Source organism: Pituophis catenifer, unplaced genomic scaffold (genome assembly GCF_029215685.1).
Source record: "Pituophis catenifer annectens isolate HBS135680 unplaced genomic scaffold, rPitCat1.0.hap2 SCAF_1, whole genome shotgun sequence".
Classification (NCBI taxonomy): domain Eukaryota; kingdom Metazoa; phylum Chordata; class Lepidosauria; order Squamata; family Colubridae; genus Pituophis; species Pituophis catenifer.
Window position 1 is genome coordinate 39,079,620 of NW_027256881.1, and position 26,479 is coordinate 39,106,098.

Genomic DNA, 26,479 nt, shown 5'->3' on the forward strand with positions numbered 1-26,479 from the left:
GCAACTGGTGGATCAGGTGAACCTGATAAAAAGCCCCCCTGGCCACAGCCGTCATATGCTCTTCCAAAGACAGCCATGTATCTAGGAGGACACCCAAGTTGCGAGCCCTCTCTGTGGGGGCCAGCGACTTGCCCCCAAAAGTCAGTGATGGTACCAACTGACAATATCGAGATGCCGGAAGCCACAGCCACTCGGTCTTGGACGGGTTGAGCCTGAGCCTGTTTCTCCCCATCCAGATCCGCACGGCCTCCAGGCACCGGGACATCACATCAAGGGCATCGTTGGGGTGGTCCGGGGTGGAAATGTACAGCTGAGTATCATCAGCGTACAGATGACACTTCACCCTGAAACTACGGATGATCTCACCCAGTGGCTTCACATAAATGTTGAACAAAAGGGGCGAAAGAACCGACCCTTGTGGCACCCCACACACAACATATGTTTCATGCTACACGGGATATGTAAAAATGTTGTAAAGTTTTCTTCAAAATTAAAGGCTTCTAGATTACAAAATCAGTTGTATATGATATATTCAATATGCTTGCTTTTTTTTTCCAGGTGATAGTGGGGTTGCTAAAATTTTGGCCGAAAACACACAGCCCCAAGGAAGTAATGTTTCTGAATGAGCTAGAAGAAATATTGGATGTCATTGAGCCTTCTGAGTTTGTGAAAGTTATGGAACCTCTGTTCAGACAGTTGGCCAAATGTGTCTCTAGTCCACACTTTCAGGTGAGTTAAAAACTAGGAGAGATGACAGCAGATTTTAGTATCGGTACTTGGGCAGTAGATATTTTTGATTTTTCCTAGGACATTGGCAAAAAACAAAAAACATATGACTGCTATATACTTAACTGGTATTACAAAAAGCATTTCTTTTCAGAGAAATAAAACTGTTATAAACCAAGCTAACAAAGACCCATAGAAATAGGCTGAATTTTAATTTTGATAAGCATCTACTAGCTGTTCATCTAATTCAGATGCCCACCTTACGATGGGCAACATTAAGAATTTTAAGAATGCCCCCTTTTTTCTATTTTTAACTATGTCTCATTTTCATTATTTATACAGGTGGCAGAAAGGGCATTGTATTATTGGAATAATGAATATATCATGAGTTTGATCAGTGACAATGCAGCCAAAATTCTCCCTATCATGTTTCCAGCACTCTACAAAAATTCCAAAAGTCATTGGAACAAGTAGGTATTTCAGTGAGGCTTGGGACGAGTGAAATTTCAAATTAGGGATCTTCAGCTTGCTTTTCTGTCAAGAATTATTGATGATAGGGCAATAATATTGCTATATTTAGTTTAGGCTCCTACATTTTCATCATGGGAGGAAAAGGAGAAGAGAATGGAATAATTGGAAATATGCAAGTTAAATTCCCAAAAGAGAAATGAATATGTTGCCTATGCCCTATTTGCCTAACTTCATCTTTTTTGGGCAGGGTGGAGTGGGTTTAATAAAATATGAGTTTTATGCATGCACACTAGCTTTGGAGGTAATTTTTTTTTTCATTCAGTACTGAGAATTGTAAATGATTGTTTTTGGATGTTTTGGAATGCCTGTTTGACAAATAAATGTGTAAGCATATGTGCTAGGAATTTAGAGTGTGGAACATCCTGTTTTCCTCAGGGTGTGTTTTAATCTCTGCCAAAGTGTGTTGGAGACATTTTAAATAATTAACATAATTTCTGTTTTCTGCAGGACAATCCATGGGTTGATCTACAATGCGCTGAAGCTGTTTATGGAGATGAACCAAAAGCTATTTGATGATTGCACGCAACAGTACAAGGCAGAGAAGCAGAAGTAAGTGTTTTCGTTGAGAAGTAAATTGATAGTAACTAATCTATGAGTGCTGAGATTCTCCTCCTTGAGATAGCAGTTAATAACCAGAATGAAAAATCTGCAGTGATCTGCTTAAAACTCTCTGCAAATAAGACATGCCACTTATTCATATGGAACAGGAAAAAAGATGGGCTGGAACAAAAAACAGATCAAGAAGCCGATAATTGAAATACCTGATACATTTAATCGGTTATAAAAAGTTATGTGAACATGGGTTGTTTGGAAGTAAAAGAAGCTCCTAAAAAGTTTTTAAAACACAAATACTGTATTTTTCGGAGTATAAGATGCATTAGAGTATAAGACGCACCTACCTTTTTTGGTGAGGAAAAGAAGAAAAAGAAATCTCCCTCTGCCTCTGAGCAATTTTGCCTCGTTGCAGCAAACAGCAAATAGCCTGCTTTACTTTCATTTTCGTTTTCAGCCTAGCTTGATTAGCACAAGGAATAAAAATCTGCTTCAGCAATTTATCTCTTTGCAACAAGCAGCAGAGCCATGTGCAAAACAGCTGAGAGCAAATCAGCTGAGAGTCAGGAGGCCGATCCAATCAACTTGTGCTAATTAGATTGTGCTGAAGCTGAAAAGAGCTGTTTTTTTCTTGCTGTTTGCTTGCCAGGAGGTAACTGCTGTGAGGCAGAGGCCAAAGGGTGGGGGCCGGTGGATGGGCGGGGCTACATTCAGTGTATAAGATGCACCTAAATTAAAACCATAATAATAAATATCATTAAAAATTCAAAATATAGCTGAAGGGAGAATGAAAATGGAGCCGTCTAGACAAGTCTCTGGTTCTGTGGAAACTCCAGGCCTGGTCACATGATCAGGTCTTGAGGGTCTTTCAGAATATCAAAAGGGATGGTTTTAGTCTAATTTCAGGGGGAAGGATGTTCCATAAACTGGGCGCCATGGCAGAAAAGGCCCATTTTTCTGGGACCCACCAAATACAGGTTCCCAGCTAATGGTATCCACAGCATCCTTCTCTTTGAGATCTAATAGGACAGGCTGAAGGCTGAAGTAATTGGGGAGAGGCAGTCCCTCAGATAGCTCCATCCCATGCTGTGAAGGGCTTTTAAAGTTAAAACCAACATCTTGAATTGGACCTGGAAGCAAACTGGCAACCAATGCAACTTGTATAGCAGAGTTGTAACATGTGCTGCTCTAGGAGCACACATAATTGCCCATGCGGCTGGATTCTGTACCAGCTGAAACTTCCAGATACTCTTCAAGGGCAGCTCCATATGGAGTAGTCCAATCTGGAGGTGACTAGGGCATGAGTGACTTAAGCAAAGCCTCTTGATCCAGGAACAGGCATAACTGATGTTTTCCTATCTGATAGTACCGTGAATTATTTGGATGATTTACAGCATGTTCTACTTCTTAGCCTCAAACAATCTCCATATACCTGTTTCCCTTGAAACCTTTGAAAAGGTATCAGATAGCAATTTTGCAGTTGCAAAAATAGCGTATAAATGTTTTTTAAAAAAGAAATAGAATCCTGAGGCACCCCATGAATCAGAGCCCACACCCACACATGTGCTCAAAGAAACCTAGAAGCAGGTCTTTAAACATTCAGAAATTATTGATATTTTATAACGTGATACATGGTGAAAATTATAAGTTATATGACGAGCCCAATCATATTTACTATATTTAATTTCATTTTAAAGGTAACTGAAAATTAAGTAAAACCTAGTTTTACTTTTTCCTCTGTGTAGCAGGAAAGAGCATGTTCTACCACATCATTCAAAGTTCAAGTAAAGCCTTTGATTAAATAAAAAGTTGTGTACTTCTGCCATAGGCAGAAGATCATGGAAATAGAATATTTTCCAGCATTGCTTTTATGACTATTTCTCCAGAAAGGACAGAAAACCTGTTTTTTCAGCTGAGCCTGTTTGATAGTACAGAAGACATTATGGATAGTATGGAAAGCAGAGAGAATAACCTATAGGATTATAATCCATCTCAGTGAGCAATTAAGGAGAACAAACAAACAATTAAGGAATTAGTATTGATAATTGCTCACACTTTAAAGAATAAAGAAATTGTATTCAATAAAGAAATTCTATTCTGTTCTGTTCTGTTCTGTTCTGTTCTATTCTATTCTATTCTATTCTATTCTATTCTATTCTATTCTATTCTATTCTATTCTATTCTATTCTATTCTATTCTATTCTATTCACTTAAATTAGCTGAGGCAATTTCAGGGAACATACAAAAAAGCCAGTTTCCAGAGAGTGAACTTTATTTGATCAGACAAATAGGAATTTGGTGGGAAAAGCATCCAAAAAAACACCATGGTAATCTGGTAACTAGCAACTGTGGGCATTTTATGGATCATTGTGTAGAAAATTCTACAAAGCTAGACTTTTTTCCCCTTTTGTTTATCTGAGGAATATGGGAGATGGAGATAACTATGTTCTGCAGGGACGGTGCTTTATTTGTTGCACATGCGTGCAGACTTGTTGCTTTTGTGCAAGAGAAAGTGAACAGTCTAGAGGTGAACCCATTCAGGAAAGAGAAAAAAATATTGGATTAAACAAAATAAATGTTTGCAAGAGGATAGAGAGATGGGCGAATGTAACTCAAGGAAACCAAGTTTATTTAGAAAAAAACTTTTTTCTTTGGAATTTCAGAGTAGATTCCACAGTCTCTCTGTTGTTGTAGTTTCAGGACCATGAATGAAGAGCAGCTGCCACAAGCCTCAGAGACAGCAAAAAGACTTTATAGGCTCTTCAAAGGGAAGGATTCCTGTCTCTGCCTTGAAGAAGTAGGGAGGGAGAGGAGGAGGAGGACTAGTGACTCCTTGCTAAGAAGGACCAAAGCAGTAGTCCAGTTGTCTGTCAAGAGACATGTACCTCCCTGGGTTTCATATTTAGCATGGCATGGAAAGACTTCCAAGATCCCTTTTGTGGGAAAAATGACACAGCCAGATTCTGTGAACAAGCAGGACAATGGAAGAACTAGGTCCACAGATGGGGTTTTCTTCACTTCTTCCTAGCAAAGGAAATGTGTCTGGAAGAAAGGCAAGAATTTTGGAAGCAGGATGTGCAGATGGTTTCAACAGGAATGGTTGGGATTCTTTGATCATAGGATAAATTTCTGTGATGAGATAGGCTATGCCTCATCAGAGCTGGGAAGAACATGTTTGTAAGATGTCTTATAAACCTGATCCAAAAGTATTTAACCTGTTGGAATATGCTATAGTTCACCAAACCAGATGAAAGATGTGGATAGTATTTTCTTGAGCCATATTACTGAACTTTCAGGGAAGAGATAATAACTGCTCAGATAAGTTAAAAAACCAACACAGCCAAAATTGTGATACCCCAATATTTCCTAGTTCAGAACCATGTTGTTGTTAGTTGCGAAGTCATGTCCGACCCATGGACAACGTTCCTCCAGGCCTTCCTGTCCTCTACCATCCCCCCGAGTCCATTTAAGCTCACGCCGACTGCTTCAGTGACTCTATCCAGCCATCTCATTCTCTGTCATCCCTTTCTTCTTTTGCCCTCAATCGTTCCCAGCGATTTTGGCATTAGGCTCTTCTTCAGTGAGTCTTCTTAGTTCAGAACTTAACCAATAGCAAAACCTGATTGAAAAGCTGAAAGCAATGGGACCCCAAGCCCTCAGGAAGAAGTAATGAATCATCTTAATTTCAAAATGCCGTGAAAAGGAAAAAGGGAACATTGGGCAGTTTTATTAATCTTGGACAATTATTAGGCAGGCAAAAGGAATGTTTGGGATGTCTCAAAAAGAAAATATTAAAATATAGCTGTACGCTATTACACTGAGACAAAACATGTTGATGTATAGGGAGCTTTTGATTGAACCAAAAGTTAAGAGGGACAGGTTTAGGAAATAAAATATAAATATAAGGATGAAGGTATGTGAGAATGGCCTTGGAAAAGCCACAGCCAGAGGGACAGTTGAATAAGAGGCAGCTCAACTCACAGAAGGAATATGGGCGTGAAGGTTCCCCTTCTAGTTTCTTGGGCTGTCAAGGCAACAGGGAAGAAATGTATTTAACTTACAAGATTCTGTTTCTGTAACCTTACAATAAAATAGAATTAATTCATCTGGGTGTGCTTCCCATCTGGACTACCTTGCAAGACTGGCAGAGGACCAAGGGCGGCATATAAATCGAACCAATAAATAAATAAATAAATAAATAAATAAATAAATAAATAAATAAATAAATAAATAAATAAATAAATAAATAAATAAATAAATAAATAGCACACCAGCAAGTAGCTAATGTCTATAGAAAAGCTAAAACTAAAAAGGAACTTAGATTTGCAAATTGCAAGTAACAACGTAACTATTTTGGCTACCTTAGTAGAAAAAGGAAAGGGTGGGCCCCCTGCTCGGATAAGATGGCAGGATGGTAACAAACTATGGGGAGAGGGCAGAGCTCCTCAATTCCTCCTTTGCTTTGGTCTTTTTCTCAAAGGGGAACTGTGTTCAAATGGACCTAAGCAGAACAGTTGACACAAGAAGGGAGTGGCAACCCAAGGTAAGTAGAGATAGTTAGGGAGCACCTGACTAATCTGAATGAATTTCCAGAGCCCGATTAATTCCACATGAGACTCTTAAAGAGTTTGTGGATGTTCTCTTGGAAGTCCTTTTTGTGATGTTTGAGACATCATATAGAATGAGTACAGTGCCAGGAGACTGGAGAAGGGTAAAGAGGACATATCTGTTAACCAATTAGCTTGTCATTGTTACCTGGCAAATTCTAGAATAGTTTATAGTTTATAGTTTGTAAGTATGTGGCAAGGACGGTATTGTTTTGCTGTAGCCACTACGGATTTACCAAGAATAAGCAATGCTAAACCAACCTGTTCTCCTTTTTTAAATAGTGTGACTAGTAGACCATAGAAATGAAGCTTCAGGGTCTTTCATGAATACCAGTGGAGGAAAATAGCCAAACATGGACAGGACCATGGTGTTATTGTGTGGATACAAAAATGGTTGAATAATCATACTCAATGAGGGGTCCTCTGGGTCTCCGCACACTGGAAGAAAATATTGAGTGCCAAACTGAAGGGTTTTTTTCTAGGCTTTATATGATTCAGTGTATTTATAAATGATTTGGATCAAATATGTGGATAACACATATAATGCTAAGCGGACAGCAAATACTTTATAGAGAACAATATCAAGATTCAATACTAATTGTTTTTTGTTGGTCAAAGCCACATTTGGAATATTTCATTTAGTTGGGAATTCCACATTTTAGGGAAGAACATTGATGCATTGAAACGTGTCAAGAGCAAAACAGCCAAGATGATAATAAGGGGCTGCAAGGGAAAAAAAATTGTGAGAAAACAAGCTGCCCTCCAATATTTGAAGAGATACCATAGAGAGGTTGTTTAATATATCCTAGAAGTCAAGTCAAGAAACAGTGGTCTTAAACTGTGATGAAGCAGATTTATTTTATTAAATTTCTATTCTGCCCATCTCTTCTGCAAGGTGATTCTGGGCGCCATAACATTTCCTGATGTCACTTAAACATAAGGAAAATTCATTTATGGTAAGAGCTCTTCAGCAGTGAAATTGATGCCCTGTGAGGCAGTAGAGTTCATTGGAAGTACTAAACAAAAATTTGATGGCCATTTGTTGGAGATGGTATGGTAGTAGGTACATTCACCAGAGATAGATTGGACTAGATCTGTAATGGCGAACCTATGGCACGCATGCCACAGGTGGCATGCGTAGCCATAACAGTGGGCACGCCAGCTCAGCTCTGGGGTGCATGTGCGCACTGGCCAGCTGATTTTTGGGCCTTCTGGGCCCACCAGAAGTAGGGAAACAGGCTGTTTCCTGCCTCCGGAGGGGCTGGAGGGGGTGGGGAAGGCCCGTTTTTCTTTCTCACCTGGCTCTGGATCCTCTCTATGCATCTGGGGAGGGTGGAAAGAGAGGCTCTGGAGGCTGGGGACAGCAAAAAAGTCACTTCCTGGCCAACTGGAAGTTGGGAAATGGGCCATTTCAGGCCTCCGGAGGGCCTCCGAGGGGGTGGGGAAAGCTGTTTTCGCCCTCTCCAGATGCATAGAGAGGATCTGGAGCCAGGTGAGAAAGAAAAACAGGCCCACCGGGCCATCATGTGCCAGGAGCAGGGGGAGAGGGGGGTTGAGCGCGCAGGGCGGGGCGCATAGAATTATGGGGCGCGTGAATCTCCCCCCCCCCCAGCACGCGATGGCAAAAAGGTTAGCCGTCACTGGACTAGATGATTTCAAATATTACTTTGAACTTCTACATTTTAGGAATCTAATTTGTCAGTGTAAATCATATTGTAGTATAACCTTCATGATCTCCATATAAGAACAGGCTTGAAATTGTATGAAGTCAATCTGAATATTTCCTGCTTTCCAAGTCACCTAGTTGTACCCAGGGGTGAAATGTTCCCAGTTTGGACTGGATCGCCCGATCTGGTAGCGATGGCGGCAGGTGGTTCGGAGAACCGGTAGCAAAAATCCCTCCCCACCCCCATGCCCAGCTGAGCCGTGCAATCATCACAGGCTTTTTATTTTATTTTTAAAAGCATTTTTTCTTTTTTTTTCTTTTTTTTTAATTTTAAATTTATTTATTTAAAACAATACATCAAAAAAAAGAAATAGTCAAACAAATGATCGTGACAGGAACTTTACATGATATTTACACTTTCTACGGTATGTAGGCTTCAGTCAGATTTAACATATATTAAACATAATCCTGGTTATACTTGACTTTTTGGGCGTCTGTTGTTCAACCAAACGTACCATTTGTCCCAACATTGGAAATATACGGAGTCCTTTTGATCTCTCAATGCTTTAGTCAGTCTGTCGGCTTCCGCATAATCCAAAATTTTCTCCAAAATCAAATCTTCAGCCGGCAGGTCTTTCCCCTTCCAATGTTGGGCGAAACATATTCTTGCTGACGTGGTGATAAATACACACAGACACCATATATTTGTGCCTATGTTGTCTGGCCTAATGTTCAGTAGATAGTACTCTGGTTTCAGAATTAGGTTATAACCTGTGATTTCCATGATCCATGCCTGTATGATTTTCCAGAATTCAGTCGTCCTGGAACAGGTCCATCACATGTGGAAATAGGTGCCAATCTCCCCACACTTCCAACAGTTTGGTGAGAGATTTGAATACATTTTAGAAAGACGAGCAGGTGGAAGGTGCCATCTATACAGCATGTTGTACACATTTTCTTTGTATGATGTTGCCCACAGGAATTTCATATGTTTAAGCCAGATTTCTTCCCATTTTGTCATATCAATTGGATAGCCAATATTTCTCCCCCAGGCAATCATAGAGTCTTTAACTATTTCATCCCCTATCCAATAGTCTATTAAAAGTTTATATATCCGTGCAATCATCAGAGGCTTTTTATTTTATTTTTAAAAGCATTTTTTCTACAACCTCTTCGGCTGAAAAAAATGCTTTTAAAAGCATTTTTTTACAATCTCTTTGGCTGAAGAGGCTGTAGAAAAAAATGGTTTTTAAAGTTAAAAAAAAAAAAGTTGGCCACGCCCACTCAGTCATATAACCCACCCACCCACCAAGCCACGCCCACAGAACCGGTAGTAACAAATTTTACATTTCACCACTGGTTGTACTCTACGGTGGCTTTGCTCGCATGGAAATCTTAACACACATAAAATGTGCCAGTTTTCATTGCTGCTTCATATTCTGCATGTTTTGGCAGAGTTCCTCAACCCAAATAAGAGGAATAAGGAAAGAATGGGTTTTTCACTTTGCATACTGGAAATGTATACCAGTATTATAATGTCACCAATAGGTAGAAAGCAAGCAATTCTGTGCAGCCCTTTTTCTGAGTACTGCCCATACTGAGAAGCATAAATTGCAAATCTGTAAATGTTTCTTGAGATTAAGAAATATAACGATCTTCAGTCAGCACTTTAAAAACAGTTTAAAAGTTTATAATAATTATTGCAGGGTAAATTTTTAAAGCTAATTCTTACTTCTAAGTGAACATTTAAATTTCTGGATTTAGTAGCTTCATGGTCTTTGGCCTGCTCAGTTCCATAACACACTAAATCAAACTCACCATGTCACATTGCCGTCATGTGACATTTTGCAACATTTTTCCCATTTGCGGTGCTGCGGCCTGCATGTGACCCATCTGGCCAGTGGGCCGCCAGTTTGACATCCCCTGCCTAAATGGAGATTTATGATCTATCATGTTTTTTGAAATCTGGGATAAGACGTTCCCCCAAGAGGGTAACTCAAAGATGAGGAGAGATGGGGGTTATTAATGTCTCTTACCTGCTGAAGAATTGAGTTAATAGGATTGGGTGAAATGAGTGAACAGCTTTTTGCGGGGGAGGATGGGAATGATTGTGGTCATTCTGAAACCTGGGATGAAAGTAGAAAAGGTATTACTTTACAACATATGTGGGAACGATTTTACATTTTTCTAAGCTACTTATAAGTGGGGGAAGGAAAAGGGAGGGAAAGAAGTATTTAAATTTGAATCTGTGTAGCATGGGATAGTCTAATGCTTTTCAGGCTTTGTATTTAGAATGGTGTAACATGATCTGACCTCTAGAGAAATGATAAACTACAAGTTTTAATATAAAAAATAAATTTCTTTCCATCTTCAGAGGGAGGTTCAGATCGAAGGAAAGAGAAGAGATGTGGCACAAGATTGAGGAGTTAGCTCGGCAGAATCCTCAGGTAATGATTATTATGATCAGATGGAAGGTTTTGAAATATCCACACTTTCTTCCATTTTTAGGCAATACTGCCAAACACTCTTAGGAATGCTGAACTAAAACCTGTGTTTAAATCTGACTGTGGCTTTAGTGTGTGGTGCAATAAATATTACTATCAGCTTCTGTTTCCAATGTATAAAATTGAAGTGTAAAGACCAAATGCGGTCACATGCTTTACCTGATGGTATTTTGGAACTGATAAGCATGCATCTAAACAGTTGCTAAAACAAACTAAACTAGTCTGGTTTTTTTGGGAGACCCAAGTACCGATCATAGGTCTGTTTATTGACTTAGTCTGGCACTAAATGAGTGTTTCATAAGTTTGGTAAGTTACTACATCAAAGGAATAAATGTCAGAAACTGCCTTTGTAGTCCACCTAGCTGATTACTGTTTCTGCTAACAGCAGTATTTGTAAGATTTCTTAGATAGAGTTTCTAGGGACGAAATCTGAATTTCTACATATAGCATGTACTCGTCTCCAGAATACTGAGCTACTAAACAGCAATTATCATTGCTTGCTGAGTGCCTTAAAAGGAGTTAAGTTTAATTGGTTTTGCAAGTTACTGCTTCTCCATGTTTGACTCTCACAGAACTGGAGCAATATATGGATAACACTTCTCCTGTCTATTACCTGAAAGACAAGAATAGCTAACTTTATTGGAAAACCTTATATATAGCTATGGAGTACCACATTTCAAATGAACCTGTTTAAAAAAAATTCATCCAACTTAATTTTAAGGGACATAAAATTGTTTAAAGGATAATGTTATAGTATTACTCCTATATCATTGTACTATTTTATGTAAAATATAATACATCCCCCAGTTTTAATTCTTGTAGGAATTCAGACTTTTTCATGCACTGATTCCTTTAACTCAAAACCTCTTTGAATATTGAATGAAATTCTAGTTTTGAATAGGTAATAGCTGCATAAGAACAATTGTGTTGTTAGGTTTTAGTTAAGATTGGATCACGTCTTGATACTTTTCATTATTTTGTTTAATTGGGATTTTCACCAGTGCAACAAAAAAATGAATCAATCCACTTTATTGTAAAGGAATATCTGAATTAAGAATGAAAGTTTTCAGTAACTTTTATATCCCCAAATCTATTTCACAAAGGGATCATGAATTGTAATTGAAAACATTCACATTATATCCTTTTTTTCCTTTTGGGATCTGTGTATATGTGTAAACATTTGACGTTCTAGTACTTGAGTTGCTGAGCTTGCATTCCCATTTTTCTGTGTGCTGTGTTCCTGCAGTACCCCATGTATTGCGCACCCCCACCTTTGCCTCCTGTTTATTGCATGGAGACGGAGACCCCCACTGCAGAGGACATACAGCTACTGAAGAAAACGATGGAAACAGAGGCTGTACAGGTGACTTAATTATATAAACCCAGTTGATCCAGAGCCTATCTGTAGCGTGTAGTTCCTGGTAACTAGTTTCTCTTAAGCAAGCAAGCAAGCAAATTTTGACAGACCCTTACTTGGCTCAAAGGCAAGCTAGTCATAAATGATTGGCACATGGTTTCTCTATGGAAAGGCAGAATGGGTGGAAAATAATCCTTAATTCTCAAATAGTTTAGGAAACGTGTGCAAGGATTTGTCGGCTACCACAGCTTAAAATAGAGGGACAGTGGTTTTTAAAACATCATACTGGATGTATTTCTGATTACTGCAGGTTAATAAACTAACCCACTGTTTCTGAGTTCCAAAAACAAAACACCGTCACAAAACCTTTCCAGTTCATTCCTTTACCTGCATTCTTTTTAATGGTTTGTTTGTTTTACATGGCTTTTTGGAAACATATATAATTATTCTAGTAACTGTGAAATGAACTAACAGTCGCTTGGATGCACTTAGGACTAAATAAGTACCTATGGGTAACTGGAACACTGACTACTTTGTAACTTAATTACCTTTTTCATAAAAGGACAAAATCAACAGTTCAAGAGGAGGCATAAAGGAATCAATCCCATAGCATTTGGGATGGTTAAGTTACAGCCTTAACATTTCAACAAAAGCATTTGTCCTTCCTTGTGATGCTTCTTGAATTATGTAGGTCCATGACACAACTCCAGTGTTCATACACTTCATGTCAGTCATAATTAGACTTGGCTTTGGAATGGGCACAGTTGGAATATCCACTGTATTTCATATGGCAGGAGAGTATAACTTTTTACTCCTCTGCTCCTACCTTCTGTACTTCCTCTGTTTCCTCTTAATTTTGCCTCTTGCTAGCATACTGTTAGCTATTTTTTTCCCAATCTGAATTTGAGACACCAAATTTGAAAGCTCTTTGAGTTTGTATCATACCTTCTCTGTCAGGAAATAGTTTTTAAAAATTGTGTGCCCACAGATTAAGTATAGTATACTTTATTGATTAGTCAATTGACCATATCAAAGCATGAACATCAACAACAGTAAGATACAATAAATAAGATACAGTGAAATGCAATAATTACAGTGAGATAAAATAAACTATGCCCACAGTCTTCTGTTGTCACAGAAAGCAAACCAAAGTAGAGTTCAAAAATAGCAATCTCTAATAATATGAGTCAGAGGCGGAGTTCCCTTTGTTTCTTACGATATATGTTTTGGAGCCTCAATGGTCCTATTTTGTAAAAGATAAGTTAAAACAAACATACAATATGTGGTTGTATTTCAATTTCTGCACCAAGGTACACTGACTGGTATTTCTGCTTGCTTCTTAGTTTCCATGTTGCTGATTTGTAAACTAGAGTGTTGTCTAGATTGTTTCTTTCATGTTGAATTTCATTATCATTGTAGTGTGTGTATATTGATCTATAATCATTGACTCAGCTTACCTACTTCAATTATTAGCTTGCCGCACACTAATACCTAATTCCTTACTGTGGTAATTCTGTTGTTATCTTGCTTGTGTGACATTGTGCCTGATTATTATTACTTGAAGGCTGATGCCTTAAAGGAAAATGAAATAGTTAAATATCTTAGTCAGTGATTTAATTGGTGGCCTTCCAAAAATTGCTAGAGCATAGTTTTCTATCATCTCTGATAACTGTTGCCAAGGCTGATAGGTTTTAAATCCAGCCTCATATGAAAAATCACAGACTGCCCTGTCCTGCTTGCTTAGCAATTTCTACATTGATTTTTATTGTAAGAATTATAGAATTTAGTGGCATCATAGACTTAGTGGCATGTGTCTATGTCATCATCTGAAAACAGATTGGGTACAGTGAGCAAATAGGTATTCTATGGATTTGGGAGATGGCCCTAATTAAACCAAACTTGGCCATGATTTGGTAATCTATACATAATATCAAGTTAGCTCTTGGGAGAAATTTGCAGATCCTACAAACGACTTTTAATCTGCTATGTGTTTGTGTTTAGATGCTAAAAGATATAAAGAAGGAGAAAGTTTTGCTGCGTCGGAAATCAGAGCTTCCTCAGGATGTCTACACCATAAAGGCTTTGGAAGCACACAAGAGAGCAGAAGAATTTCTCACCTCAAGCCAGGAGGCACTCTGACGGGCTAGGGAGACCCTGGAGGGTACACAGAAATGCACTTTGTTCTAACGTATAGCTAGGGAATGAACATGGTGACCTGTGCCTGTCCTCCATCCATTCTCATTCTTTCAGGTTCAATTTGATTTTACATTGTACCTCATATCCCACCACACTTTCACTTATTCCTGCTTTAAATCTTTTAAGGCTGTGTTTTGTGTGCACGTGTGATGGGAGCCTAGGAACCTTTGAGAATATCATTCCATTGAAAGGAACATTCTAATTCCTAAATTTGTAAAAAAACAAAAAACAAACAAACAAAAAAACCTGCAGTCCCAGGACCAGGGCATTCGGAATTTATCTGTTTATCAGTCATCCAGAGCCGTTGACCGATCTCTTCTTTCCACCTATCACACAACTGGGTGGTCTGCATAACGGAAATGTTATGTTCTATTGACTAAACAGGTCGTATAGGCCATTTTCTCTTGAGAATAATGTGATACATCCCTCCCATAAAACTTAGAATAAATAGCTAATCTGATGAAGATTGCAGCTGCGTTTGGTCGTTATGAGTAAGGGTGATACTGTACATCCTCCCCTCCCTGAAATTGTGTTTGCATTAGCAGCCATGCATAATTCCAAATCCAGTGATTTAGATAATGCTTTCAATGAATTTCACCTTCCAAATAGAGGCTTGCAGTTGATCTATGTGCCTGGCAGCTATTGTGCAGCTGCTGCATGAATGTGTTACTTGAGTCTTGCTTTCTGTCTATCTTTGTTAGAACTGGAGGGAAAGTAGCTGTTAAGCACATTCTCTACTAACAATGCCAACTTTCCTTTCAGCTGTTGGGTTTTAAGCTCCGGCAAATCTTAGACAGCTTTATGCATTTTGCATACTGAAAATCATAGGAAAAATTAAATAAAGAATGCAGGAAATTCCAATTTCCATTTACCAACTGATCTAGTCTTTCCCAGTTAATTCCTCTCCCTGTTGCTAAATTTCTACTCTCAATAGTCTCTCACCTAGTATGGTTTTATTTTCAGTATTTATGTGACTTCCAGCTGTTCTAGCCCCATTCGTCAGTTCAGGAAACCAAATATCAAGAAGTAGCAGAAATTCACCTTAGGGAATATATAATTTGGAGCCTTCAGATTTCTTTGAAGTAGGAGTAGCTAGAATATAAGAGTTGCATTTATTTAACAGCTTCTCATAGTTGAAAAGCTGCTGACTTCATTTGGATCATGGTAATCACAGAAGGGGAAGCCTTCACTATCCTTTGGTTAAATATCCTATGCTCTAGCTTTAGAAAAAGTGTTTCTAATGAGCGCCCTCCTCCCTTGAGAGTTTTATTCATTTATTGCTCATTTAGGGGGGGCCTTATTGGGAAACACTGGAATATCAGAAAATAATTTTGAATTGGACTGTGAGACTTTTTTCATGTTCTTGTTTAAAACTCCATGTGCTGTAATTTTGTCTTGTCTATTTACTTACACCATTCTGTTCCACTGTACCTTTAATGACTTGATTGAAGTTTATTTGTAGCATATTTCATTTCAATATTCACCGAATTTACCTCTTCAGAGACATCTTTTAACTCTTAAAAAACTGAAATTAAAAAAAGTGGACATTTGCCAATTTTCCATACTGATACTCAAGCCACAGGCTGGGTACCTATATCATGCTATTCTTTTAAACCATGAATTATTGAATAAATCACAGTGCCTGGGCTTACCCATCATGCAAGCCAAACAAATTTCAGTCTGATATATTCCTCTTTGGTATTTTTCTCTGTGGAATTCTTCATTTTTCCACCATTTTTGTCCCCTTACTAACAGTCCATCAGCATTCTGTGATCATTAAGCATGCTCAAGCTTCACTGGCCTATTTCTGGAGTTCTCACAAGCTTTTTTCCCTCCCGCAGGACATTATTACTTTGGCAACCCTTATTTTGCGCATGATAGTATTTTAACTACATGAGGACAGGCACTTAGAATTGAAACTGACGTTAGAATATATGATGATGCTAACCTCCACTGTCTGCTGTCAAAATACTTTCAATATCTGTTGTTCAAGATGCTCTGTCTGGCTGTAGTTTCTCATACTAATAAGGACGTATTTTAATCCTCTTGCAAGGTACCAGTTGAAGCATATGTGGAAGGAAGTTAAACAGGAATTTAAAATTGATTTGCAAGATGTCCCTTGGTTCAATGATAGAATCAAACAAAAATGAAGCTTCACTGAGTAGCTTGCACATTCAGCCACTGGTTTTTCAAAGTGTGGTTTAGCTGTGGGAGGAACAAAAGAAAACTTGGAGCTCCTTAACACCAACATGTGGTTGTCTGCTTATCTATTCCCTGTCAAGGTTGGGCTCTGTAAATGAGAAGGACCATAGGAAAATATCCTTCATTACCCACGTGTATGCTACACAGCACTTCTATGCCTGTTACAGTTTTACATAGGTGAAGCAGGGCTGTAAGTGAGCATCATACGCTGTACACTTAGATGTAAATATAGGCTTTGTCTAATCTTTCTTTGGGATCAGGGAACTTGTGTTTGGGACCTAATATTAAAATTTAGTTTGCTGCCAATTCATTTGAGTGTCCTATATATCTAACTATCAGAAAAGCTGTATGTAAAGAGGTAAAAAAAAAAAAATCACACTTCAAGCCAAATGACCACCTCAGCTATACACAACTTCCAGTTATGCTCTACCTTAATCTAGCTCTACTTAAAACCCTTGCTTCTGTCCCTATTTCAGCTTTTACCTTCCCTTACTTTTACATGGATAGGGATGGAGCTGCCTCTTTTGTGTCTTATACAGCCCTTCCCAAGAGCAGGGAGAAAAGCAACTAAATGATGCATTCACTCCCTGGACACAAGTATTAAGCTGCTTTACAATTCATTATGTACATATGGTGTACTTTATTTTCAGTAGAGTATTACATAGTATGACAGTGTTGGATTTTGTACAGATGTCCCTGTATGTACAGAACTAAATAAAATGATCTCTTGAAAAGATGATACACTGGACTGCACCTCATAGCCACGTTTAGCTCTTTAGCCCATGTGTCACAATGGGTAGTGGGGAAGAGAAGAAAGAACAGACTAAACACATATCCAAAACACTTTTTTCTTCTCAGGATTAAGAAAACAGCCTCACGGTCACCACCACTAAGCATTTATAACTTAAGTACTATAGACAACTGGTAAATTATTTGCAGTTTTACCAAATGAATTGATAGGTTCAGTGCTGGAGAAAGGTGAGATAACTACCTAATCATTTTAGAGAAAGATCGTTTAAAGTAATTAACTCCAGTTTAGCTGCTGTGGTTTTTTTTAGGCAAGCTCACTGGGGCTCTTCATTTCCATTCTGGCTTAAAGCCATTCTGACTTTGTCTGTCTTGCAGTGTTCGTTGCACCATATCCTGCCACTGCTCATCTGATATCTCATTGGCCCATGCAGGAATGCTCAGCGTAGGGAGCTTGACTCCAGCCATGGTCTTTTTCACTAATTCCACATGTTCTAGAATTAAAAAAAAAAAAAAAAGGCAAAGGATGAAAAATAATCTCCATCCTGGAGACTGTTCATGTAGTTTCAATCTAAATGGATAAAGGAGTAACTCACCCACACTATCAAGCAAACAATTTTTTAATATATATATATATTACTATGTATCAAACATATATGGCTCAAAAATCACCCATCATCCTGAATGGAATGTTCTTTAGTTTAAAGTTCTGTCATTCAACATAAATAAACTAGTATGAAGGGCTAGTGATCTAATAAAAGGAGAAGATCAAAATAGCTACATAACACAAATAACCAGCCTGTTACCATGTCTCCCCGAAGATAAGACCGGGCCTTAGTTTTTGCTCCAAAAGATGCATTAAAGCTTATTTTCAGGTGATGTCTTATTTTTTTAATGTACAACAGACATGTCAAACACAAGGCCTGTGGGCCAGACCACATATCTGGCCCGTGGGGCTGCCTTGGAGATGGCGAGGGATTGGCCCTGCTCCCCCGGCCCAGCTGGGCGCCCCTCCACACATGCACAGGAGGCAGTGAGCATGTGGGGACTGATGGTGTCTGGCGCACTCTTGAGCTGTGCAACCCATGCAGTGCAGGTGAGTCTGAATGCTCCAAGCAGCAGGCAGAGACACAGAAGGAAGGCACGCGATCCAGCCCACTGGACACTGCACAGCCGCCTGTCCACTCCATCCCACCATCTGACTGCCTGTGGCTGCGATGGGGCAGGCGGCCACACGATGCGTCTGACGGGCTGGATCATGTGCCTCCTCCCCCGTGCCTCTGCCTGCTGCTGGTGCCACCGCTGCGAAGCAGGTGGCGAAATGGGGGGTAATACCACGCTGCGATCCCTGCGTGGTCGACCCCCACCGTCCAACCTTGTCCTCCAGCTTTGTCGCACACGTGGGACGAGCCTCCCGCCCACTGCCCCACCTGTGACATCCCTGGCAAATGAGAAGGGCGGGGAGCCCACATCCCCAGGAGGCATCCGGGACTCCCCTCCCTGCTCCACCCCGGCCCCCACGGGTGCCCCCCAACATGAGTGATGTTGAGCTGGCTTCCATGCCGAGGGCAAACACAATGCTGACTATCTTAACTGGGGCTCATTGTTGGGGTAGGGCTTATATTACAAGCATCCTGAAAAATGCTAGAGCTTATTTTTCGGTTTGGTCTTATTTTCAGGGAAACACGGTATTTACATGCTGTTCTGATAAATAATGTTCGTTCTGCTAGTTACAATAATCAGGCAATTGCCAAAGAATAATTTAAACAGCTGGAGATGAAATGGCATAATAGTAGCATACAAGACTATTTGCTTATGTTAAACCTCATTATAGTTGGATTAGGATGACATACAAACCTATTCTATGCCTGACTAAAGGCAAGGAGAAGAAATCCTGCTAATGGTTATGGCTTCCATTAGGCCATTATGCCTGTAGTTTTATTTCCAAATCAAACAAATAATAATAGCTGGCAAGCCACTACAAAAGTAGATGTGATAATATACACTGCAGAGTGGCTTCACATATATCAAAAAGGCATAGTTTATTTTTATTACTGGACAACTACAATTAACTATATTAGCATACAATCCTACAAAGCACATGGCAGAGTTCTTAAGACTATCCTAAGCTAAAACCACACTATAGCTTAACATGAAATAGAAATCTACATGCAAACATACCAATACTGCAGGATTAAGAAAAGAAGAACTCGTGGACTAGTTCTAGATTGATAAACTCTAAATTTAATTCAGAGAATTGTAGAGACAAATGGAGTAATAATCTTGGCTGGACAAGGTGACACTGAAGGTGACACTGAAGAAGTAAGGACTGCAGCTTTTTATATGAATAGAGATGAAATAGTATAATGTGTCAGATTATCTGCATCAAATGTCTAAAATAAAGTTATATTCTTATACAATTTTATCAGGACACAAAGTTGGAAGTTTTGTTATATTACCTGGATCCATGGGGATTGAGCTGTGACTGCTTTGAGCTACAAGTCTCTCCTCATCCTCATTATCACTTTCAATAGGTGGGTCAGGCAGATGTAGTCTCATTGCCTGCATATGATAACACAGGGACATTAAAATTAATCAAAATGTAAAGATACATTAATTTTCTCCTGGTAACATTACTTCCCATATAGGGTGTTTGAAACAAAACTGCCACCTGAAGTCGCTGATTGATGTCAAGGGCTGGTTCTGTGCTAGTTGCTGTTAATTCATGTGTTGTTGATCCCTGATCCGGTTCTTGGTTCAGTGGCTGATATACATAGCCATTATTGATACTCTCTTCCTCCTCGTCTTCTGGTTCTTCACTACTCCATTCGCCAACAGTATCAACAATTCCATCAGATGGTTCTTGAAGCCCCAGCTCCTCATGCTCATTTGGACAGATCCTCTCTGGACCCATTCTCTGTGTAACTACTGTCTCTAAGGCCATGCAACTGGATCTGTAGAGAAAAAAGAAACTTGATATCAGCACCTGGCATCACAAAAGTAGTGAATGTAAAGAAAATTGGGAAAGAGTGTAGGGAACCAAGAGGTATCAGTTTGTCCCAGCAGATTCCATTCTAAATTAGCACACATAATTATCATGCTTAAGTACTACATGGTACAGTAGGTATCCAGCATTTTCAGAAACTCTGTTTCTGTCACTGGTGAAACTTTTACTTTGTTACCTATAACAATTTTACACATGCAATGCTATAGTAGTTAACCATTATTTATTTAAAAAAATCACAGTAGGCAAGGTTCACATAATATGCCAGTGCAAAACCAAATAAACCACAACATATGATTGCAGCCTCTAATATAATCAATAATCCTGCCAAATCTGTGATACCATTCTAAGCAAACTCTTGATCAGAGTATCAGTCAAAAATTAGTTTTTCAAACATGTAAAGCCATGTAACCATTACAGATAACTTGTTAATGTTTCAAATTTTACTCTATGGGAAAATAAGTGACATGAATAGGAACAGAATAAAACCTGTCCTATTTACTATGGTAATTACAGTAGAACCTGTCAAAACCACTCAATATATTTTATTTTCCTATTCGAAAATAGGAAAGTTAGAAAACAGGTGAAACATCCTGTAGAAAAATGGTGAAAATCCCAGATAAAAGATAGATATACATAAAAAAAAAAAAATTAGAACCTCAGCAGTAGACATCAAAGCCAAAACAATTTTAAAATACATCTATATAAAATTATTGCATAAAATATCCTGCAAATTCAAAGCAGCAAAATTCCTAGTTACCATGTAATTATAAAATAGGCTCCATTCAATAATTTAACGCACTAGAAGACATAATTAACTTTTCAATACATTAATACTTCTCCCCTTATACATGTACCCAGCAACCTTGTTTAGCCTACAAGGGTAGAATTAAGACCAAAGCCTATTTCTAGCAGCCAAAGGACAACCACAAACTCCATATAAAATAAATAATACCTACGCTGCCCACCCTCAGAATAAAGATGCTAGATCAGCATTTTACCATCGACAGTCTCCTTTCCCACAACTCTTATTCCGTTTTAATACCATCCAAACCGATGTCAATTATTGCAGCTTATGGAGGTTTCTTTAGTTTAACTACAGGCAGTGTGCAGTCTTTTTTTTTTTTATCTCCTCGAATTTAGCTTAACTAATTACTCCGAATTAATTGGGCACAAAGAGGAAGCTACGAGTCGAATCTATGATACGCAGTTTTATACCTCTTTACTAGCTCTTTTTATCTTAATTGAAGAGTTTAATCTACCTTTCAGGGTTGCTGTCGATATTAAAACAAGGTCATATATGAGAATATTTTTGATGCTGAAACTTGCCCTCTATATTCCCATATTACCCCCTATCATAACCTCCATTTCCAACATCGCCTGCTCATCCCATTTCACGCTGTACGAACGGGCAACGTAAGTATTCCCTTGCACCTGCTAGGAAGAGCTGTCAGCAATCACCATTACCACCGCTACAAAATCTTCTATCCTCACCAAGACAAATTGCTCTCTCTTGCCGAAGACCGAACTAAAAGATCCCCGGAAGCAAGGCACATCCGGCCATTGAGAAAAGCGTCATAGTTAAGCGCGGCTGGAGGATTCGTAACTATGACGACGCGAGCCAACGCTGCACTCTGAGACTTGACAACGTCTTTCACCATGTTTAGCTCCGCCCTTCTCACGATTATGTCCTTTTTTTCCCTTTTCTGTAGCCTGCAAAAATGCTCTGATAGGTGCTTTACATGTGATCAGTTCTGCAGAAAAGAAAAGAAAAAAAAACATCCCCGTGAACGGGGCGCAGCTAGTATGTATTAGAAATCCATGACAAACTATTTCATTGAAATAGTTTACATTGATTACATTGAAAAGGTGAATTATTAGCCCTCCCCCCCCCCGCTTTTCCCTGATGAAAAACATAAGCCTTGTGGTGCAAAACATACTGATCTCTTAAAAGGCAACAGGGGGGAAGCTTTACGATTCAGCTGCGAGCTTTGGGGGCAGAAGCTCTGCATCAGATCAGAGCACAAGACATGGTTGTTGGCTGATGATCATTTCAATAGGCTACATAAATTCCAAAGCTTATTTGATTTGGAAGACTATTATTAGGTACTACTGTCTTATTTGTCACAGAAAAAAAGTAAAAGTGGTTTATTTTTCAGCTATCTTAAAAGTATATATCTCTCAAAATAGTTGCATAGTAGAAACACCTTGATGCAATAGTGACACAACAAACAAAAATAAAATTTAAAAAATCCTAGTTAATAACATCCAGTCCAGATGGTAGTAAAATGCAAAGCTGCTAAAGGTTAAAGCCTCAGTCCATATTCAACAACATGTGCATAATATTGTTATAGATTTGTCAATAAGGAGAAATACACCCCCCCCCCAAGTTTCTACTCTCACTTAAAATTAAACTGGGTTAAAAAGTCAGCTTTTCTTTCATCAGTTCTTAGCCATTATATTTGTACAACGCATCCACTGCCTAATTTTGTGTGACTAAATCCATATTAAATGCCTAAACTATAAATGTATACAATCATAGCGGATAAATGAGAAGGGATATTACGAGTAATATAATCCAAAAATCCTACATAGGAATCTATTAAAACTTCTTAGACAAAACAGTTGGCTATCGCTTCCCCCCCTTTTAAAATATCAAGGGGAGGGGGAGGATCCCACACTGTTCTAATCTTAATTGTCCTTTTGCTCAACAGTTTCATTGGTGGTTAAAGTTAAACTGTCAATTATGACAGTTAAAGAGCGATAAATGGGTGGGTTTCCCATCTTTCCAAAGCGCATGTGTGAGGAGAGAAACAGCTCCCCCCTCCCCACATACGCGCTTCAAATCTTTTCTTGCGCAACCTTACACTTCAAACGACGCGCAAACGTAGAAACACTACATTTCCCAAGCTCCCTTAGTGAGTGGGACAACCTCCGCGCTTACGCGCCGATGCTGAACTCAGGCTGGGCCTGGATGAGGGAGAGGGAAAGAGAGAGATTGAGTCGCCTGAGGAGAAAACTGGACTTAGCCGGGCCGTTAGAGCGGGTATGACCCTTCGGGGCCGCAGGTCGGCCCCGCTTCCCTCTCTCCCGGGCAGGTAATGAGCGAGAATGAGCTCCTTCCGAGCCGCTGCCGAGAAGGACGCGGGTCCATCAGGGTTCTGCCGCGGGGCAGGTGGGCAAGACTCGCGTTGTGGGGCGCTGGGCATTGGAGGTGCAATCGGAGATCGTGGCTCCGCTCGGCAGGATGTGAGGACGGCCGAATCCTCGCGGCCGTCAGGTACTGGGATGGCGGTAGAGGCCGTCCTCCAGGGAAAAACAATCATTATAACGCATGCCGATATAAAAGGGAGACCAGACCGCTGAGGGGTGTGACAGGACGGGCACTTTTTGTGAGCACTCAGAATCCTTAGCTAGAGTCTTAAAGGAGGCATCTTGGCCTTGTTTTTCCCTGGCCCCTTTCCAGGTAACCCGAACTGGAGCTCCCAGCATGTGCCCTCGAAGGTCACATGTTCTGACTGAGGTGGAGTATCAAAAATCCCCTCATAAATCAAGGTATGAAGTACCTAACGTCGAAATTATTTTACCAAATAGAATATCTAGGATTTACTTCATGTACACAAATGTATACCCGAATATTATAATCATCATCATCATCATCATTATCACGATTTGTTGGCCAGTGATGTCAGCAATAGGAGGTGCCTGTTGTAGGGAAAATCTGTTCTTAGATGAGTGGAATCAATTAAATCAAGTTGATATATAGAGATATAAGGCCAGGTTTTTGTTTTTTTTTAATCACAACAATCCCATAGATTTACAGTAGAAAATGTTTTCCTTTTGGCACCTGACATTCCCAAACTGTTTCCTTCCCTGTTTTATTTTTCCCCCCTTTATTCCTCCTCTTTGGTTTCTGAGGGAAGACAAGTACAGGAAGTAACCTGAGCTCCATTACCTATAGTAAAAACTTGAGCTCCTTATCTATGTGTATGAATGCATTACCTATAGTAATTTGAGATCCTTCGCCTATGAATATGTAAGCTTACATTATTTGTTACTTATACATTAGTCTCACCTGCCCTTCTGAGATGTATAATTATGAGAAAATCTACTCTTATGTGATAGCATGTGCATATATAAATGTTTTGTACATTCTCAGACAAAACAGGTTTGCAAACCTTGATGTTTAAATATTATTTGTCTGAAATTTGGGAATGGGCTACAATTATAAAGCAATATCATTGCTTTATGTAATATGGACAATGTAATGTCCATATAACTGCAAGTGCAGTTGAGCAAATATAAAAATTGGTTCACAATTTGCAGTTTAAGAAAAACCAAATGATGCATGTGTGAATTATAGTTCTATTTCTAGCTGAAGCCAAATAACATATCTAATATGAATATTTGCACTTCTTTTTTTTTATTTAAATCAAAACATAAATTGATTTCCATTACCCATGGAAAACAAAATCCAAGAACAGTATTTTGGATATCTTAGTTTGTTTTACTGAAAATAGAATTTCTTGAAAGATGTTCTTCTAGAAAATACATTACTTTCTTTAATTTCCATTTTCCCCTGAAATTTCTTCTGTTTCTTAAAATCTGCTGTGGAGCTAATAATAACATTAATATATTTTAATTTCATACTATGTAGTAGTTTGATTCTAACTGTGGAACTTTTGATTATAGTATATTTGTATCTGGTTTTCTCTGCTGTCTGGTCTTATTGTCAGCTTGTGTGATACATTGTTAAGGAAAACTGCAATATAGTTGAAATGCCAAGCTATTCATCAGATCAGGGTGCTTCGTTGAGTTGGAATTGAATGAAAATTTGGAACAAAAAGGACTCTTAGAATAAAAATAATGTTTTTTTAATAACAAACCGTATATATGTATATCCACACACAAGACACTTCCATTAAGAATTATTGTACAAAGTAGTCAATAATTTTTCATTAAGAAATTTCAGTTTAGAAATATAGTATCAGTTGACATTCATATTTTATTGTGCTTTTTTAAAATCGAAATGTTAATATATACTGCAAGTCCATGTATGATATGCCATACATAAAATTAATAAATCAGTTGACAGTGCATGTCTAATATATAAGTAGTTCTCATTTAATAATCATTCATTCAGCAATTGTTTGAATTTTTGACTCTGAGCAAAAGAGAAGTACGATTGGTCCTTATAGTTGTGGCTACTGCAGGGTTCCCACAGTCATGTGACCTTGATTCAGGCGCTTAGCAACTGGCTTACAATCACAATATTCCAACATTCTGCAGTCACACTGCCAGCTTCTGACAAGTCAAGTTAATGGGGAAGCTGGCAGGGCATTGTAAACGGTGACCCCAGGATGCTGCAACCATGTGGGATTCACCTAATGACAACAACTGAGAATGCTTGAACTGCCTTTTCCAACCATGTCGCTTAGAGATGTAATTCCCTCTCAGTTATCATTGGTAAGCAAAGACTGCCTGTAATAATGTACAGCAATCTCTGAAATATTGGGAGTATTAATGCTGCTTTCTATGAAAGGTTGGATGGATCTCAGAAATATTGATTTTTGATCTACAGTATTAGAGTCAGTCCTACCTATTGAAGAAAAATCAGGGTCAGTAATTTGAGACATCAGTATGTTACCCCTGACTAAATTATATAAAGATTATGGTATTTTGAAAAACTCTAAATTTTAAAAATTTATGCCAGAAGGAATAATGGTAGACAATTTGTACTTTGTGTACACATGGGTAGCACAATCTAAAACTATCTCTTAAAAGTTTTGCAACCCATTGCCTGGTTAAGCAAAGCTCATGGTTATATTGGTAGGACCAGAATGAGGTTGAGAGCTATTTTATGAGGTGAGGCAATGGCTAATTGAATTTAAACAAGTGCTTCTGTGTTTGGCAGAAAAAAACAGGCAATAGCTGCTTTTTTACACAGTTGTTCAGATAGTGATGTTAACTTGTTTCATTATTTCATTTTATTAAACATTTTGAGGAAAATTTGTATATATTTATCTTGTTTTTAATTGAGCAGATGGGTGACATAAGTTCAATAAATGAATACATATATAAGTATACATCTATTTAAGATACCTAGGATCTTTCAGGAGAAACAGCACTGTATATGGAATAATAATAGAATTTGATGTTTTCTGATAGAAACTTGATATTCTGATTGAATAAATTAAATATAGCTAGTCTAAAAGGCCCCAAACCAAGAATTGACACTTTGCAGTACTTACAAGTTGAATTCTTTACTGTTTCACACTTATAGACAAAACCTTGCCAGACTGAAGACTATTACCTACAACTACAATTTAATCTGTGAACTACCATATTACAGGGAGGCTTTCTTCACCCTCTTTCTCTCACACATGA

General features: G+C 38.7%; 3 protein-coding genes across 8 annotated transcripts in view; 2 read left to right on the plus strand and 1 right to left on the minus strand.

Moving 5' to 3' along the window:
* Positions 1 to 14,599, plus strand: part of PPP2R5D (protein phosphatase 2 regulatory subunit B'delta) — a 55,800-nt gene extending 41,201 nt beyond the window's left edge. For both annotated transcript variants that reach the window (XM_070932305.1, XM_070932306.1), the window contains 6 exons: positions 559 to 729; positions 1,069 to 1,196; positions 1,705 to 1,806; positions 10,457 to 10,529; positions 11,833 to 11,949; positions 13,945 to 14,599. In XM_070932305.1, coding sequence (XP_070788406.1) covers positions 559 to 729; positions 1,069 to 1,196; positions 1,705 to 1,806; positions 10,457 to 10,529; positions 11,833 to 11,949; positions 13,945 to 14,082 — 729 coding nt within the window. In that variant the 3' untranslated portion in view covers positions 14,083 to 14,599. The remainder of the gene's footprint in view (positions 1 to 558; positions 730 to 1,068; positions 1,197 to 1,704; positions 1,807 to 10,456; positions 10,530 to 11,832; positions 11,950 to 13,944) is intronic.
* A 1,226-nt stretch (positions 14,600 to 15,825) lies between these two features.
* MEA1 (male-enhanced antigen 1) lies at positions 15,826 to 21,648 on the minus strand. 2 transcript variants are annotated; one of them, XM_070932316.1, is made up of 4 exons: positions 21,587 to 21,648; positions 19,760 to 20,042; positions 19,548 to 19,650; positions 15,826 to 17,582 (listed from the first exon to the last, which is right to left on the minus strand). In XM_070932316.1, the coding sequence occupies exons 2-4, from the start codon at positions 20,030 to 20,032 to the stop codon at positions 17,419 to 17,421; spliced, it is 540 nt and encodes a 179-aa protein (XP_070788417.1). In that variant the 5' UTR covers positions 20,033 to 20,042; positions 21,587 to 21,648; the 3' UTR covers positions 15,826 to 17,418. The 2 variants fall into 2 exon arrangements, with proteins under 2 accessions (XP_070788417.1, XP_070788416.1); XM_070932315.1 differs by having other exon boundaries at positions 21,527 to 21,637.
* A 1,389-nt stretch (positions 21,649 to 23,037) lies between these two features.
* Positions 23,038 to 26,479, plus strand: part of KLHDC3 (kelch domain containing 3) — a 46,573-nt gene continuing 43,131 nt past the window's right edge. For 3 of the 4 annotated variants that reach the window (XM_070932307.1, XM_070932311.1, XM_070932310.1), the window contains exon 1: positions 23,038 to 23,190. The gene's annotated coding sequence lies outside the window, so the exon portion shown is untranslated. Of the gene's footprint in view, positions 23,191 to 23,301; positions 23,373 to 26,479 lie in introns of those variants that run through there. The other variant, XM_070932308.1, reaches the window with a different exon arrangement.